At 47.8% G+C, this 17,043-nt stretch overlaps 2 protein-coding genes and 1 long non-coding RNA gene across 8 annotated transcripts in view; 2 read left to right on the top strand and 1 right to left on the bottom strand.

The window, feature by feature from the left end:
* LOC137484831 (uncharacterized) overlaps positions 1-17,043 on the bottom strand; it is a 35,231-nt gene that overhangs the window by 9,879 nt on the left and 8,309 nt on the right. The gene's annotated exons all lie outside the window — the stretch shown is intronic.
* Positions 1-17,043, top strand: part of LOC137484828 (paxillin) — a 59,051-nt gene that overhangs the window by 36,568 nt on the left and 5,440 nt on the right. For all 6 annotated transcript variants that reach the window (XM_068208955.1, XM_068208956.1, XM_068208958.1 and 3 more), the window contains 5 exons: positions 4,141-4,367; positions 4,841-4,956; positions 6,834-6,973; positions 7,350-7,551; positions 8,027-8,162. In XM_068208955.1, the coding sequence (XP_068065056.1) occupies positions 4,141-4,367; positions 4,841-4,956; positions 6,834-6,973; positions 7,350-7,551; positions 8,027-8,162 (821 nt within the window). The remainder of the gene's footprint in view (positions 1-4,140; positions 4,368-4,840; positions 4,957-6,833; positions 6,974-7,349; positions 7,552-8,026; positions 8,163-17,043) is intronic.
* Positions 12,565-16,125, top strand: LOC137485020 (uncharacterized). Its single transcript, XM_068209250.1, has 4 exons — positions 12,565-13,326; positions 14,128-14,394; positions 14,906-15,313; positions 15,919-16,125. Exons 1-4 carry the CDS (start codon positions 12,745-12,747, stop codon positions 16,123-16,125), a joined length of 1,464 nt encoding a protein of 487 aa, XP_068065351.1. The 5' UTR covers positions 12,565-12,744.

Here is a 17,043-nt window from a genome sequence, read left to right as displayed (position 1 = left end):
AGCCTGTGGAGGACCAGACGTGCTTATGCTGAGGTGCTCTGTGCTGCAGTGCACAGGGAGTTAGGGTTTTCTTGGCTGTGTAACTGCTCCAGAGTAGCCATGATAAGCAGGAGTGTCCAGCTGGGTGGTGTTCTAGCAGGTGTCCCTTTTGCACCCTGCTGAACAGCACCCTGCAAATGGAGTGGAAAATACAGATTTCTATATGCACAGCCCATAGATGGCTGACTCCTACCGAGTCTTTGGAAACTGGATTGATTCTGCTCCATGCACGTCTGTGAGTTGACATTTTGTCTGTGGGTTGTGTTAGTGGCTTGTTGTAGTTGTGAGAGTGGAGAGAGGGATGATCCTGGGGAGGAGCAGTGGTTTGAAGGTCCATTATAACTGTCTGGTTTACTTTACTGCTACAAAATGGTTAAATCTATTCTCTTGAGATAACTAAACGTATGGTGTTCAGCCTTGGGAGGTTCTGCCTCCTAGAGCTGTGCCTGTGGTGCTCCAGGGAGTATTTGGGGCAGCGGCGAGGCTGTGGTGAGGTCAGTGTGTGTGCTTGTTTCCGGAGTACTGGGCGGTAGCTGCTGTGAAGATGCGCGTCTCCGTGGGGAGGTGCAGCACACGTGGCACCGCCGAGAGTTTCTGTGTGCCTGAAACAGGGACAGGGTCCCGGCTCTTGCGGGGCTGAACAGGTGAGGTGAAGGCCCTGCCAGGCTGGGCACTGCCGTGGGTTTCGTCGCTCTGTGCCTGTGAGGGTGTTGGTGGTGCCCTCTGACGGAGGGTGCCGGCGGGCACTGGCCCGAGTCACTGCCTTGCGGTGGCCCGGTCAGCTGCTTCCTGCGGGCTGTGGGGACTAACCGGCTGATTCACGCGTCCTGCAGCACTGCCCCTCAGGGGTCACCTTGGGCAGGAACACTTCATTACCCAGTAAATCGATCGAGACTTTAATATTTCTATTTAAGCATTTAATATTCCATTTAAGGAGCGGTCACTGTAGTGAGCTCAGTGCTGTGAAGAGAGGCGCAGCACTGCACAAGGCACAGCATCCCTGTCACAGTTCATCAGGTTACAGATGCTGGTCCCATTTGCAAAAGAGAGAGTGATGCATCTTTTTCTAATACTAAATCTCCATTCTTTCCCCTCATCTCTTATCTCATATTGTCTTCTGGTAGTTGTACAAATCCTAAATGAATGCATGGTGGTTTGGGACCTTTTGGAATGAGGCGCTTCATGGAAAACAAAATGTTAATGCCTTTGGTTAATTTTTGGTCGGGTTTTGAATAATAGCCTCAAGTCACGCTCTGGACTGTAGAACTCCTTGGGCTCACCTCCAAGGGAGACCTGCAGCCCGTGCCTGTGGACTCGCTTCCCTCCGGCAGGCTGATGTCCGTGAGGTGGGACGGTGCCACTGCCGCTCTCACCCTGCCCTCGCCGAGGACGTTCTGCTGCTGCCGTCGGGCCCTTTAAACGGGCGCAGTTCCCCACTGCAGCGGAGTTTCAGGGAGCTGTGGTTGCTGATGAGATTGGATCCGGGAACAGCAGCGGGGAGGGACGCGAATGGGGAAGACCTTCCCTCTGTCATGGCTGTGAGCTTGGAGGAGCGGGGATTGCAGGACCTGGGGGTGAGCAAGCACAAGAAGTCCTTTCGCATCGGGAACCCGGTGTGTGAGCGCCTTTCCTGTCCCGCCGGCTTAGGGTGGTGCCTTCGTGCAGCTGCTTCGGTATCAGTTGTAAAGTTGGAGTTTAGTTTGAGTAACCGAGTAATTCCTCTCCGGCCTTTTCTCCTCCCTCGGCTTTGCCTTGTTTGCTCAAGTCAGGAAGGGGGAGGGCATGGGGGCGGTTAATCATTAATCTTAACTCCTTCACAGCCATGGGACTCAGTGCTCCCGGTATTTCCAGACCTCCCTTCTTCCGCAGACCTGTAAAAGTAAACCGGTGCGTGTAGCCGAGCTCACTCTGTGTCATCAGCAAAAGGCAGTGGGTGATGGATGCCATGGATCATCAGCACAGAGAGGAGCCGAGCAGGGCAGTGTCTGTGGCGAGATGGTTACAGCTGCCGGTCCTGCACTGAGGGCTGGAGGTAGAGGGTGGAAAAATGGTCTGCGTCCCCTCTGCAGGGCCAGAGGAGCCCAACACCCTCACGGGATTTTCACTTCCTGGTGGAGTTTGAATTGCCTTTGTCATTGGAGGGGAGAAGCAAAAACCACTCCTTCTCGGCAAGTACTTCTCTGGGAGGTTGTGTGCGTGAAGCCTCCAGTTACAGGACCTGCCTGACTGCAGGAATTGCGGTTCATCGGCAGTTCCCTGGAGGTACGTGCCTTTCACTCTGGAATCCACCAGCTGTTCTTTTGCTTGCAAAGATTCAGTTCATTTTTACCCAGCTGTGGAATACTTGTCTCCCTTCAGAGAATGTGCTTCTGGGATATTTTGGTCCCTTTAGGAAGATAGATCCTGTGACTTTAATGGTTTGGCGCATCTTTTTAACTAAACGAAAGGTGTATAGAAATAATTTAACACAGTATTTAATTTGCTAATGGCTGTATTCTGCTCTCTGAGTGCAGGACTGCTTATTTTTTCTTTTGTGATGCTTTGGCTTTTTGAAAAGAGTGAATATAAAAGCAGCACCTTCCTCATCTTGTAATGCAATAATACTGTCCTCTTCCAATACATTTTCTTGAAGGCTCGCTAAGTGCATTGGCTGCTGTGGAGTGCTGTGCTCAGGAAGTGGCTCAAGGCTGGCAGGTGTTGCCCAGGGAGCTGTGGGCAGCCATTAGTGTGAGCAGTTGCTCGGTTGCTATTCTGGTGCCACCAGCTCCTTGTGACCAGTGGGGTACACTGCAGGGTGGCCACACTCAGGCTGAGCCCCTGTGCCCCAAACCTGAGTGTCAAGTACCTGCTGTGTGCAGGAGAAGGGGTCTGCTGAGTCTCTCTGAAGACAGCTGGGTCTGCCCAGGGGGAAGGGAGATCCAGGGGGTTTCGCAGAGTGTCCCCTCCTAATTCTGCTGAAGTGTGTTACTGTTTCCTGGCTGAATTCCACATCCCCAAAGGGACCTGCCAGGTGTGTCCTGGTGATATTACATAGAGAACGTTTATGTCTCCAGTGAGCTGACTCCTTTCTAACAGCCTTGCAGAGGTGTGCACTGGTGCTGCTGCCCCAGTGGAAAGCTGGGCACGTGCCCAGGGAGGCTTTCTTTGGAAAATGAACACAGCACAGACCTGCAGGGTCTCACTGGAGTTCCCCCCGCAGGAACTGCAATGGGCTCTGCAGGGTGGTCCAACAGGTCAGGATTTGCCTTTGAGTCACTCCAGAGGGAGTGCAGGGTTGGGAATGGGCAGAGGATACATTTGTAGGGAGAAATCCGGAAGGCTGGGAATGCCGTTTTATGCCTCACAGTCTCTGATGGGACTGTGAGATTTTTGAGAAGTGTTGTGTGATGTAGGTCCTCTGCCTGGCATGAGTGTTTCTAGCTGGTGGAGATTTTCCTTCTCTTGAGGAATTTGTGAGCAGTCTCCACCCATGTAGTTAAGAATTGTTTCCAGAAGAAATGGCATTTACCTGGCAGCCTCTGGAAAATTGTTAACTGCTTATATGATGTACTGAGAGAGATTTTTGTCAGGAGAACTGAAATACATCCTTCTGCTGCACGGACGGACTGATATGAACGTGTCATGCTTCTTCCACTACCTTGGACTCTGGAGAAAACACCTCCTGAGATCTTGTTTCCTGCAGAAAGCAGTGCCTGCGGCCACAGTAAATGACTCTGTGATGATGTGGGGCCTGTAATTAGTCTGTGTCAATATCCTGTTGGAGTAGATCTCTGGACAGGCTTGCCTAGGTTGCAGTTCTGCAGAGTACAGTGAGACTACGGGTTCCTGTTGTTGGGTGTTTTTCCAGTTAAGGCAAAAATCTGAGACTGACACAGCTTTTCTGGCTGCTTTGCTACATCTTGGTGTTTTCTTTGTAGTAGAAGTTTGATTAACTCATTCATTTCTGAGTAGCAGTAGTGTTTTGCAGGGCATTTGATAGATTACCCGAGATGAAAAGTCCTCCCAAAAAACTTCTGACACGGATACGTTAAATGAGAAGAAAGAGACAAAGCTCTAGTCCAGGCTTTTACCATTTTGTTGGGTTTTTTTGCTTTTCTGCAGACGCCTTACTGGCAGACCTGGAATCAACCACCTCGCATATCTCCAAACGACCAGTATTTCTCACGGAGGAAACTCCTTACTCCTACCCAACTGGAAACCACACGTACCAGGAGATTGCTGTGCCACCCCCGGTGCCCCCGCCACCTTCCAACGACGCCCTGAATGGCACCGTGATCGACCCCTTAGACCAGTGGCAACCCAACACACCCAGATACGGCCACCAGCAGGTGAGTGGGTGTGTGCGAGTGGAGGGTGTTTGTTTTGTAAGTGCAGGATCTCTCAGGAAATAAGGAGGAGGGAATAGGAAGAAGTGAGGATGAATTTGGCTATGGACAGAGCAGGGAAATGGGGGGAGGTGGGAGTTTTTATTAGAACTAACTGGTTGGAGCAAAGGGCAGAAAAGAATTTGAAAGCCATCGTCATTGTGCTGACAAAATGGTGGTGTGATGAGATTAGTGTTAGTCATCTGTCTTGAGCCTGTGGAAGGCAGACTGAGGGTTTCCAGCACAAAGCTGTGACTCATAGGCAGGTCTGAAGTAAGGGGAAAACTGTTCCTGGTGTAGCTCATCTGATAGAGGCAGGCTTGACCAAAGAGCAGATCTTTTTTTTGTTCTGCCCTGTCAGTGTATGGGTTTGCAGTGCAGTAGTGTACATATTTGTTTTGTATTCTCTGTTTCCAATGCAAATCTCGTTTCCACAGCCTCAGTCCCAGTCTCCTATATACAGCTCTAGTGCCAAAAGCTCCAGTGCCTCTGTTCCTAGAGACGGGCTCAACTCTCCTACTCCCCGTGCCAGTGAAGAGGAACACGTCTACAGGTATCCTGTCCCTTTTAAGAGATAAGCGTGACTCACAACTTGAGCTTGCTGAGGGTCAAGCTGCCTTCTATAAGTGGAAACAAACACTGCTCTCCTTGTGTGTTATGTTGCTTTGTGTCAGTTTTGATTGCCTCTTTTGTAACATGCCACTGTAACTTTCATACTAATTTCAAACTTTGTCCTGGCCCTTGGGCTTGCTCAGCTGCAGGAGGTTAAGGATCCATCAGACACAGCAGGATCTGGATTGTGTTGTGGAGGATATGATCCAGACACAAGTGACAAATCCACCTCTAAACAGCACAAAAGTTCTTCAGGAGGTGGATGGCCTTTGGGTTATTTTTCCCTGGGAACTCAGTACTTGTGGCCTGGAGTGTTGTGCAGGGACTTGAGTTTTCAGGTAAATTCAAGCTTCTTAAAACTTCATCTCAGTAGGTGATCGATAGATAACAAGTTCACACTTGCAAAGGCAGCTGCTCTGACTCTTGAGAGGTTGGAGGAGTATCCTGCACAGTAGGACAGACCTTTCTGCTGACATAGGGATGAGTGATGCAGAGGTTGTCAGAAATTCAGCCTAGGCATCTTTTTACACTTTGGAGACTGATGTATCTTTGGAGTCATAATCTAACCTTGCCAGCTCTTTCTGCTGAGCAGGAAGTTGCTTCCAACCAGAACTAATTCTGGTTAGAGCTCACCTCCTCTCTGGGCAGCCTAGCCAGAGATGGTCCAGTGGAGATGATAATTGCAACTTTTTCAGATGACTGCATGCAATTAGTATGAAATGAAGGTAATTAGAGCCATAAGTCCCCTTGAACAAGGGTCTGGCATGGCTTGGTTCTGGTGTGAATTGTAGCTGTTGTGTTGGTTCGGCGTGAGGTATGTTCTCCTCAGATTGCAGTTGTGGATCTTATTTTTCAACCTGAAGAGAAGAATAACTTCCCTTATGGAATTCATAATTGTCACTGGTGTTACAGATGTCAGAGTTAACTTAACCTGCTAGATACTAACTTTTTGAGCATAATGTGGTCCTGTGCACAAGGCAGAAGTTCCCATTTTGGATTTGGAAAATATCTTTTTGATAAAATAAGAACATCTAGAGCATTAAAAGTTATTTCTTCATTTGTAAAACCAGGAGAAAAAATGTTCCTGCCATTGACAATGGAAATACTGTTACTACAGTGTAGCTGCTATAAAAATCACTGCATTGATGTAAAGTGCTGCTTTGGAACAGTTTGTAATTCTGTGTGGTAAATATTATCAGCCATATAAGGCTAGCAGTAATTACAGCCAGTGCTTTATACATGAATGTGTATTTAACACAGTAGAAAATAATACCAAGTTGCTTTCTTATGAATTGATTAGAGTTCCCCAAATTAAAGGACTTGGGGAGACCTTGAGTGCTGCAAGAGGCAATGACATATCCTACTGCTTCTCAGTTTCTGCTGCTAACCTGAGGCTTGTGCTTTGCCTCTGTCTCCAGTCTGTGCTAGCCCTGCGTTCCCTTGCTCAGGGAGGAGGATGTTGCTGCTTGGTGTGGTGTCAGCAGAAACAAGTCATTTTCTCGTATGTGAGCTAATGGTTCTGCTGCTGTTCTGTGCATTTTGGATCTACAGACAGTTAACTCTTTCCTACGGGGCTGGGCAGCATCTAGTCCTAAAACCAGAGGCCTTGTCCATCAGTGCTATTTTTGTGATTTACAAGAATAGCAGTGGCTATGTTTAGTCATGTCACAAAGCATGTGTCTTCTTTAGCCCCAGAGCTAAAAGCATCAGCCTGAAAAGACCACAGCACATGTGTAAAGTTTGGGAATCTAAGGAGTTTCTCTCCATCCCTCTGCTGTATCTGGATGAAGAGGTTTGACATTTCCCTTTTATCTTCAGTTTCCCAAACAAGCAGAAGTCTGCGGAACCATCTCCCACAATGACCAGCTCCTCTCTGGGCAGCAATCTTTCAGAATTGGACAGACTTCTTCTGGAACTGAATGCTGTTCAACATACTCCTGCCAGTGGCTTCACAGCAGGTAAGGAATAGGAAGACATTTGGTATGAGTGGATAATTTGATTCTCAGAATAGTAGCTTGCTTTTTCTTTCCAACATCCTTAGTGAGGGAGACCCCTCCAGCCCTTAATCAAAGATTCATTTAGTGAGGGTGGGATCTCTTGAGGTTTGAGCTGCAGCACTCTGCTCAAAGCAAGGCCAACTTCAAAACTGCTTCTAACTAAAATTTTGAAGTTAGTTTAGGTTGCTCAGGCCCTTGCACTGTTAAGTTTTTAATATCCTCGAAGATGGATGTTCCACAAGATTTCTGGACAATGTTTTGTATTTGCCTGGGATTAGCATATGTGTATGTGTGGAATGAGGCTCTGAATGGCTCTTTTCTGCTCCCCTTCCTACAGATGAGGCTGGCAGAAGCCCGTCACTGCCCAGTGTTGCTGGCCCTCACTATGTTGTCCCAGAGAACAGCAGCTCAGGGGGAGGGAAGGCTGCACCCCCAACAAAAGAAAAGCCAAAGCGAAATGGTGCACGTGGGATTGAAGATGTGCGTCCCAGTGTGGAGAGCCTGCTGGATGAGCTGGAGAGCTCCGTGCCAAGTCCAGTGTGAGTAATGTCGTGGTGGTTGCGGGCTTGGGTGAGGTGGGATGGGCTCCTAGGGGAAGGGTGACTGTAGTGTAGGGGCAGCTCCCGCAGGAGACGGATGGAAGATGGGCTTTGTCTAAAGGGTCACAAGTCAGGTGGGTGCTGGTGCTTTGTAATCTACTTCTGGATGGAAAAATGCCTAAATCATGCATTAGAGGTAGACTGTTTAAGCTCAGATTTAGAGCTGACCACAAATACCCCTGTCTGACAAAATGAATGTGCAGGCATCATCTGTTTCTTAGTGGATGGGATGTGTGTGCACACGCGAGGCAGGGTCTGCACATGCTGGGGAAGCTGGGCCCGGTTGGGCTGTGCTGGTGAAACTTCTCATGCTCTGCTTACTTGGGGGAACAGTGGGACTTCGAGTCTAGGAATGCCCTCCCATGTTTAAGCACACTCTTTCTAAAATTTTATTTTATTTTTTCCCCCTGGCCAGGCCTGCAATCACTGTGAGCCAGGGCGAGGTGAGCAGCCCCCAGCGTGTCACCGCCAGTCAGCAGCAGACCCGAATTTCTGCTTCTTCAGCTACACGAGAACTGGATGAGCTGATGGCATCTCTCTCTGACTTCAAGGTACCCTGTCATGACAGCTTAATGCTTCATCTTGTCCCTAGCCACCCCAGTCTCTCTTGCCTGTTAACCACATTTGCTGACCTTGGCTGGTCTCCAGAATGCCTCCTTTATCTCTCACATTTGCTCTGATAAACTTCCTGTGGTGTATTTGTGCTTTTTGAGTGGGGCTGTAGGTATCCTTGACTGCTATAAATTCTCATCACTGGCAGGGTAAGGCAGTTCTGGGATCTGTTTTTCCTTCAGTTCTGCAGTTTGTCTGTTTGCCAGAGATAATGAGCTTTGTTACTGCTCGGTACAGAGTGAATTATTTTGCTGTGATACAACTTAATGAGAAGGAGAGAGGCATGGGACACCACTCTGCTTACTGACAGAGACCAGGTCCTTCTGTTCTGTGGGATGACTCCTCTCTGGAGTGTGTTTTTACCCTGATGTGCTTTCCCTGAGGAGAATGGATATTCCAGGCATTTACATCAGACAAGGAGATTTCAAAGGTTTTATCTTAAAACAAAATCTCTTACTCACTTCAACATGGGATTAAAGTTGGAGCTTCTTGTGGGGGCAAAGGATAGCAAATACTATTCAGTGTCGGCATATGTACTTGAATAACTTTTTCTTTATTCATGTGGGCGTGTTACCATTCCTGCACTAGATGATGAACTGTGGAGGCTTTTCTCATGAGATTTCATTTACCCATACTCATGGAAAAATGAAAAATACTTTCTCACTTCCTACTTTCAGCTGCTTTGCTTATAGTTTTACCGAACTATTGACTTGGATTTCTTCTGAGAGGTGGAGAAAGCAAATACACTGGATAATCTCTTTGTTAGGTTTGCCTTTTTTACATACCTATCTGCTTTCTAATCCTAAATCAGTTCCTAACTCTGTTTTATCCCTATATGGAAGATTCTGCTGGATGCTTGAGATTTCCTGTCTGCGCTGAGCTCCATCCCCTCCTAGATGACGTTAGGTGGGGCAGCCAGAGCTAAGCAGTGTTTTGTGAGGAGAGGTGCAGAACATGTAGCGACAACTTTTGCTGTTTGCTGCTCTTTCTGTGCTTGGTGGGTCCCATGGAGGTCAGTACAATGCCCACAGCTGTGACAAGTGTGCGAGTCCAGAACCTAGCACTGTTGTGAGAAGCTTCACTTGCCTTGTCCTTGCTGGAATGGAATTCAGTCTGCCATTCCTGGCACATGCACCTAAATCGGTGAGACTCTTGGAGTTCCTCAGTGTTTTCTCTAGACTTATTATAGTGTGTGTTTAGTCAATTGCAAATTGACTAAACCTTAGTGTTGTCTTTTTTCCTCCTTCTGAGGTCCTGTCGTGTGGTGCAGGATAGCCACAAGCTCTGTTCAGCCTGGTTGAAACACTGCAGTGTTGTGAAGCTGGAGAGAGTTTCCACTTGTGCTCCTGGCATTCTGTGCCCTGCTCCTTCCATGTGCTGTGGGAGCTGAGCACTATGGCCTTGTGCCCCTGCTGCTTTTATCAGGAAGCTAGCTCAGGGTGTGGCCCAGCCTTTGCTCCCAGGTGAGCTCTTTGCAACTGAGAATGACCTTGCCCAGCACAGCTTTCTTTGGCAAGATACGGGGAGTGGACATTTTTAACTGTAGGTGTTCCAGTACTTTGCACTCTTGAGAAGCTTGAGAATCTCCACTAAAACCTGCGTGACAGAGATGAGCTGCTGTGGCTAATACCACCTGCCTTCCTGGCTTAGTTTTCAGTTGATCTCAGAGACCAGATTGAAATGCAGCAAGATGTTAAGATTTGGGCTTTATTAAGTGCAGCATTGGTATTTTTGTGAAGCATTGAGCTCATCTATGCCTAAACATTCTTCCTGGAGCACAAGGAACATGGCTTCTGGGATAATTTCCCTTTTGTTAATGGTGTCATTGACTGCTTTGAAGTTACTTTCCTTTTTTCCTGTCCTCCAGGTTGCTTCATTTTCCCTTTGGTCCTTTTTGTTTGGTTTTACCTCTTTTGATTGTGCCAGCTGGGCATGTTAACTTGCCTGTAAAAATGTATTCTAGTCTGTACCAGTGTCAGAATATAAGGGAGACAAGGGGAGTTCTTGCGAAGGTGGAATATGAAAGGCTGCTGTTTGAGTATCAGACCTGTGTGTGACTGCAGGATGTAGGATAAAAAACCCAAATATGATATGTAATTAGTTGGAATTGATAGAAATTGCAGTAGATGAGGATGGGAGGAGTGGAGGGCACTGGTGCTTCATTTGCCTTGTACCCCTGAGTAGAAGGTGATTATATATTACCTTTTTATTATATTTTGCTCACCCTAATTTGTTGCCCCTTCTTTTTCCTGACAGAATCCATTTGATTTTGGTTATCTGGTTAATCAGTCATCAGGCACTGAGATTACTTAATGCACTTGTTTTTTTACCCTCTGCCATTTCTGTGTAATGTGATGCTTGCTTACTGCATAGCTGGATGCTTGTAGTTAACTGTTCTCTTACTGTTGAGTGCTCACCCATTGCTGTTATTTGGAATTAGTATGATTTCAGTATGTTGAAAATACCCACATTTGAGCAAAATGTTACTCTCGCCTTGAAAATAACTGACTTCATTTTAGGAAGTCTGGAAACCAAATGTGAAGCACAGCATTAAACCAGGTTACTTTTACCAGGTGTACACAGCTTAGGCAAAATTCAGGGAGCGGGCACTGTTGGGAAATTCCCTCATTTTAATATACTTGCTAGTCATTTTGCTCTCAGCTGTGACTGTGGTCACAGTAGCCTGGCTGTGCTACTGGAAGGGAAGAGCAATCTGTAAAGAAATTTGGTCTCTTATTGCTCTTTCCTTTCTGAGAACAGTCTCCTTGTAGCACTGCTGGTGTGACTTTGCAAGCTTGTGCATGTGTGCCAGTTCCTGGCCCCTCAGCATGGCAGGAGCTCAGGTCAGCTGAAGGTTATTATTCTTCCATTTACTGACAGGTTTTGTGCATGTTCTGTTAATTATAGTTTTTTTCATGATAAGTATCTCAGAAAGGTAAGTGGAGACTGAGAGGTAGCATACATGGGGCTTAGGAAGTTATGTGCCCTTCCACCTCAGAGCATAAGCATCTGGCTTTTTTAGGCTTCTCTGGAAAATATGACTAAGAGTCAGTCAGAGCAGGTCTTGATAGCTCTTGGATTTGGAAGTCCTTTTTGGGTACATTTTTAAAACTGAGAAGGCACAGTCTTGGTCTTCGGTTGACCTGCTGTGTGAGCTTGTCCAAGTCGCTGTTCTGAGTCTCCCTTTCTAAGAAAAAGGAGTAGTACTACTTCGTCTCCTAGAATTTAGTCAGGAACCACTGGAAGTGGGGAAAGAAGGACCTATGATCTTTTGTTTTCAAAAGATCCTGTAAGTCAAGGAAAACCAAAACCTATGCATTAGTTGCTCTTCTTGGAATGTTTTTTGGATCAAAATTAATACTGATTTTATTATAATGTCAATGTGGAGTCTTTGGCCTAAGGGGAAGAGGCTAATCTGCCACCTAAGCAATGCTCACAAGGGCCTGGAATGACTGACAGGCTTGTATAGATTTGGTGTGTGTCACTTCCAAGGTGAGATTAGTGATGTGAATAGAACAAAGCCATGTCATCTGCTCTTGCTGTGAATGCCCTGAAGCTTTGTTTTCACTGCCATGAACTCAGCCAACTGGAGCATTTTATTAAGTGTATCAAGAAGAAAATGTCATGCTTTGTTCTAGTCATTGATTGAATTTTTTGCAGCTTTGGAATATGAAATTTACGTGTCTGACTGTGAGTAAGTTTATGTGACCTTTATTCACAGTCAAGACACTCCTGGGTTTGGAGCTGGCTTCCCAGCAGTGGCAGTGGCTGTGCCATGCCCCCATCACACCTGCGGGTGAACACTGAGCTGTCACTGAGGAGGAGGGCCCAGGAAAAAGATTCCAGTGTCTGTAGAACTCATGAAGATCAGTACAATGTCATACTGGTTCTGCTCTTTGGTGTCTCATTTTTCTTCCTTACTCTTGGAAGTAAGGATTTGGGTCAACATGGCTTTTTGATTTGGAAGTCAGGATTCTTATAATGCTTAATTCTGTGTCTTTTTTTCCTTCTCCTTATCTCTGTCATTATCTTTTTCTCTCCTTATTCCTTCTATATCTTCTTTTGCAGACTAGTTCCACTATGTCTCTGATTTCTGAACCTTCCCTAGAACCAGTTCTCATTTCAGCAAATGCAGACTTCAGCAACACGCCTCACAGTTTAACGGTGCTGTCCCATTCAAAACACCCTTTTGCAAGTCACAGTGGGGACTCAACAGTGTCAACATCTGTCCCCTCAGCAGACACCTGCATTGAGGAAGGCAGTGACACCACAGTTCTGCCTTTGTCAGGGCATCCTGCTGCCCCTCCACCTGTGCCCCATTTTGTACAAACTGTCCCTGTGCCCCCACCGCGGAGCTCCTCTGGTTATGCTACTCGTGGGGAGCAAGTGGCTCCTGCCAGCTTAGTTCAGCTGAACAGGAAGCCTGGCTCTTCCAGAAATGCTTCCCAGGCTGTGCCAGCTTCCAGTGTGGAGCTTCTGTGTAGATCTGCTAATGTGGAGGCACAGGGCTTAGGATATGACATGGCAAAAGAGACTGAGAAGAAGGAGCAGAGAACTGACCCCAGAATCTCAAGTGTACCCATTTCAAAGAAGGGGCAGATACCCAAGGAGCTGCATCAGCAGGGCGCACTCAGGGACAACTCAGCTCTTTCCTCCCAGGGCAGAAGTGTGGAAACAGCTTTAGATGAGCTGTGGGCCCTGGAGCTGCCTGCACATGTGCCAGAGGCACATGCAAAGAACGACAGTGTTTTGGATTCTGTTAACGAACCTTCTGTTGTTGCCCTGGATCGGTGGGATGTCTTCCCGGACACTAAAAACCCGTTGGGCTTTGTAGTGGAGCAAGGACAGGAGCTAAAAGCTGAAGTGCCACATGAAACCAAGGTATACCACTGTCCTGATCTGAGCAAGAAGAGGCAGGGCAGAGACAGAACTTTAAGGAAGGCAGGTACTGCTAACATGAACAAGGCCAGAGGAGACCAGGAAAACGAGCAATTCAGAAGCTCTACAGTCACCCCGGAATCTCCTGAAAACTTCGGGAAGGCTGAATGGGATCTGCCATGTGTCTCCAAACCACCCATTGAGAGGATTTCTGCATCAGGCCAGGCAGGCACTGAGTGAATGTAGGAGTAGGGCGAGTCCTAGCCAGGACTGTTCTGCCAGTACACTAACAGTGTGTGCATGCAGTGAGTGTGCCCGGGCTAACCCCACTAACAGCACGAGCTCTGGGCAGTGTTGCTGACAGCTGCATGTCACAGGGCTTCACAACCCCCAGCTTTATCTTGTGGTCTCTCCTGCATGTGGTTCAGCAGCACAGAACATGGCAGTTTGTAGGGACTTCCTTGTGAAGTGGACTTTTATTCCCCAACTGGGGTAAAGCTCAGTCCACAGAGACCTCCAAAAAGCTGAAAGGGCTGTTTCGTGCTACTGATTGGGATGGCAGCTCCTCTGCTCTGCTTACCATTTTAGGTCTCGTTACTGAAACCGTCAGTGTTCCTTTCCGTGCTGGAAGTACACTTTGTGCACCAGACATCTCTGACCAAGAGCCTTGTGCCTGTCAAGGGCAAACACAGAGGCGCAGCTCTGTGCCCTTGTGATGCTGAGGTTTCCGTAATGCTCAGTGGAGTGCTCATGCTGCACCTCCTATCTTGGCTTCCCACTGGTTAATCTTTCCCTTCCTTTTCTAGACAGTTATTTTTGGCTGCTGTGATTATCCTTACGGGGTTTTTCCTTGCACTGAGTCACTGTTCTGGGCTGTGCCAGGAGGAATTTTGGCATTGTGGAATAAATGCCATCACTCTTCCTGCTCACAATTGTCACTAATGTCTTTGAGTTTGTGCTGTTTGCATCTTGGGGCTTGCTCTGACTTTGCTCTTCTCTGCTGATACTATTGCCTTTGTCATTTAGATTAAATCTTTAATCAAGAGGACAAAAGAGACTGCGAATGTGCATCCAATGTCTCGGGATCTCTCTCCAAGGCGTAAACTAGGTCCTGCCATATTCCACAAGACTGAGTCCCAAGATCGCTTGATTGAGGAGCTTCAGGACAGACTGGGCATCGATAACCAGGAGCAGGAAGAATGGCAAAGCCAGGATGTCTGGCTGACAGAGGGGGTCATTGTCACTGCCAGGCCCCGGGGGGAAGAGCAGAGTGGTGAACAGCAAGTAGAGAAGGTAGAAAGCAGGGTCACACGTGCTGGGAAATTCCAGCATGTCCCTCTGTCCAGATCACATTGTATGGCGGTGCAGATTGAGTTTCTGAGCATCCTAAACAACACAAAATGAAGAAGCAATTATTCACCCTTGTCTGGTCTGAGAGGGAAGGCAGCACAGGTTCCTAGTTCTGGATGTTTAAGGACTGGAGTGGGATCTGAGGGAGCTGCTTATGGTATCTGTTGATGCAGTCTGCTGCTATCCCATCTCAAATGTCCATGTGGGGACATTCCCCCTTGGGAAGCCTTGTTTTGTTCAGTGCTGTACCTGTGCAGGGCTTTCTGGGGATCAATAAGATGGTGCTCTTCCTTAAGCTACAAAGAGCGGCACCTTTTGTAGTTCCCTTCTCCTTCTTGCTGCTTTTTCCCCTTAGATAAACATACTGGTAGCAGCCAGCCTTCCTGCTAAAGGAAGTGCTTGTTGGTTCCTCTTTGGATTTATTCACCTTTCTTTTTCCTCCGTGTCTTTCTAGGTGGTTTTTCCTCCAGAATCCCCTCTCCTCCCCAGGAGGACAATCTCTGTTCCAGTCTCTTCCCAACTCCAGCCTTCCAAAGAAGCTGCAAAGATAGTCCCTGCTAACGCTGTTCCTTCTCCTGCCTCTGGCCCTGCACCTTTTCTCTCACTCCCACCTCAGCCTTCCCATGTGTCATCTACCCCAGCTCCTAGTCCAGTCTCTTCCTCTTCCTTCAGCTTGGCTCCCCAGCCTCTCTTCCAGTGGGAAGCTTCTGATAATGATTATCATGAGGTTTCTGTTGTGGACACCCCTCCTAATGAAGATCCCAAACATTCCTATTCTTCCCAGACCTGGACTCCTAGCACCAAGGCAGTTGTCTCTGTTGGCTGTCAGACTGAAGATGAAGCTTTCTTCCCAGAAATGCAGGCAGGCTTCTCTATTCTGGTTTGTGTTTTTAGCACTGTTTTCCAATCCAACTGCTGCTTGTAATTTGACAGCTCAATAGATACAGTGTTCAGGTAAAGGCTGGTATGAACTGCTGGATGGGAGGGAGGATTCATGGACAATATCTAATCCCAGCTGTAGCACTGCACAGTGCATGTCTGTGCAACAACTTGCTGGGATATGCGGGTCCTGTGTGTCCTGACAGTCACTTTGTGCAGCAGGGACTCTCATTTCCCTCTGAGATTAAGAATGTAACTCTGAAACACAGCCTGGAGCTCTCCCTTCCACAATCTCTCTGAAGTGGGGGGGAGTAAAAGATGGCAGAACATGCGTAATGGAAGGAGCAACTCGGCAATGCTTCCTGTGTTTACCTTTTTAGGCAGATGTCCACTGTACGAGTGGATTTGGGGGAGGAGACGGGATGGTCAAGACCTGGGTTCTGCATCTCCTGCCAGAGAAGGGCTGTAGCTCCAGGGTGGTGGGGAGTCTTAACATATATGTGCAGTGCAGTGCAGTGTTAGTGTACAGGCAGCTCTAAAGCAGTGAGCAAGAAACATCTCTGCATCTTGACCTGTTGTACTTTCCAGGTGACCTCTGCTCCTCCCCTAGTCCACAGTGCCAGTCTGTTGGCTGCTCCTGCACCCTGGAGCCCCACACCCCCTGACAAGGCAGGATCCCCTTTCTGTTTCCTCAGCTTGGTGTGTGCTCTTGTGGTTGATGAGTGTGCTGGGATCTGCTCCTGGGGCTCCCAGCACTGTATTGCATGGTTTGCTACTCATAGAATTCCTTTCTGAACTTGAGTGGTGGCAAATCTCATGGATGAAGGGTGGGAGTTCGAAAAGTCTTTGCATGATCAGTTTGTCTGAGGATGATGTGCTGAGTGTCCCTTACAAACAGCATGCATTATGTACAGGAGGCGGAAACAAACCTCTTTCAGGCACGGGCTCATTTGTGAGCTGTCAAGAGGGCTGGATGGCCAGGCCAGCTAGAAACGGAGGTGTGCACAGGTATTTGTGCCTGCTCTGGGGTCAGCCCTGACTGGCAGGAGTGTGTGGTCCCTCCAGGTCACTACAAGGGTGAAGTGCTCTGTTGCTACATGTTGAATTCATCTCTTCTCCTTTCTCCCTGGATGGTATTTATCACTTGTGTGCAGCATCTGTGTTTGCCCTGCGTGGCCATAACACCTGGCTAGGGCAAGAGAAGCTGTGATTCTTTCCACACAGTGCAGCCCTTTTCCTCCTGCTACACCATGCAGGAAACCTGGGCTTTATCCTGGGGCTCTGGACAGGCTTTGTCTCCAAACACCTGTTGTCTCTCTCAGTGACAGTATCCTTGAAGTTGTGTGTGTGCTTTGGAGGTAGTCACTGTAACAGTTTTTGGTAGCAAATGTGTGTTGTGTGGTGAAGGGTTTGTTTTAGGATGAGGATGCTGGGGTGTGATAGGGCTGCTCTGTGCTGCTGGAATAGGAGAGGTAAGTTGAGAGAGGAGGGGAAAAGCTGTGTGTTAGGATCCATTGGGAGTCACACTGCATGTGAGGCAAGGCTGGGGAGTGTGTGGATGTGTGTGTAAAAGCAGCTAAATTCATGTATGTCATAAGAATGTTTATACAAATGAGCAGAAACCAGGATTTGTCATTGAGTAAACTGGTCAACTGCAAGGACAAGCAGCTACAGGACAGGGAATAGAGCTCCTCCTGTGGCTAGAAGGGCAGG

This window comes from Anomalospiza imberbis, chromosome 18, assembly GCF_031753505.1.
Source record: "Anomalospiza imberbis isolate Cuckoo-Finch-1a 21T00152 chromosome 18, ASM3175350v1, whole genome shotgun sequence".
Lineage (NCBI taxonomy): Eukaryota > Metazoa > Chordata > Aves > Passeriformes > Viduidae > Anomalospiza > Anomalospiza imberbis.
This window is presented reverse-complemented; position numbering and strand designations above follow the sequence as displayed.

What these genes read in the sequence shown, in the direction of transcription:
- LOC137485020 (XM_068209250.1), top strand. Translation starts at nt 12,745, where the DNA reads ATGGCAAAAGAGACTGAGAAGAAGGAGCAGAGAACTGACCCCAGAATC. An exon ending in GTGAACAGCAAGTAGAGAAG is followed by an intron (nt 14,395 to 14,905) that starts GTAGAAAGCAGG and finishes GTGTCTTTCTAG; the next exon opens with GTGGTTTTTCCTCCAGAATC. An exon ending in CTTTCTTCCCAGAAATGCAG is followed by an intron (nt 15,314 to 15,918) that starts GCAGGCTTCTCT and finishes TGTACTTTCCAG; the next exon opens with GTGACCTCTGCTCCTCCCCT.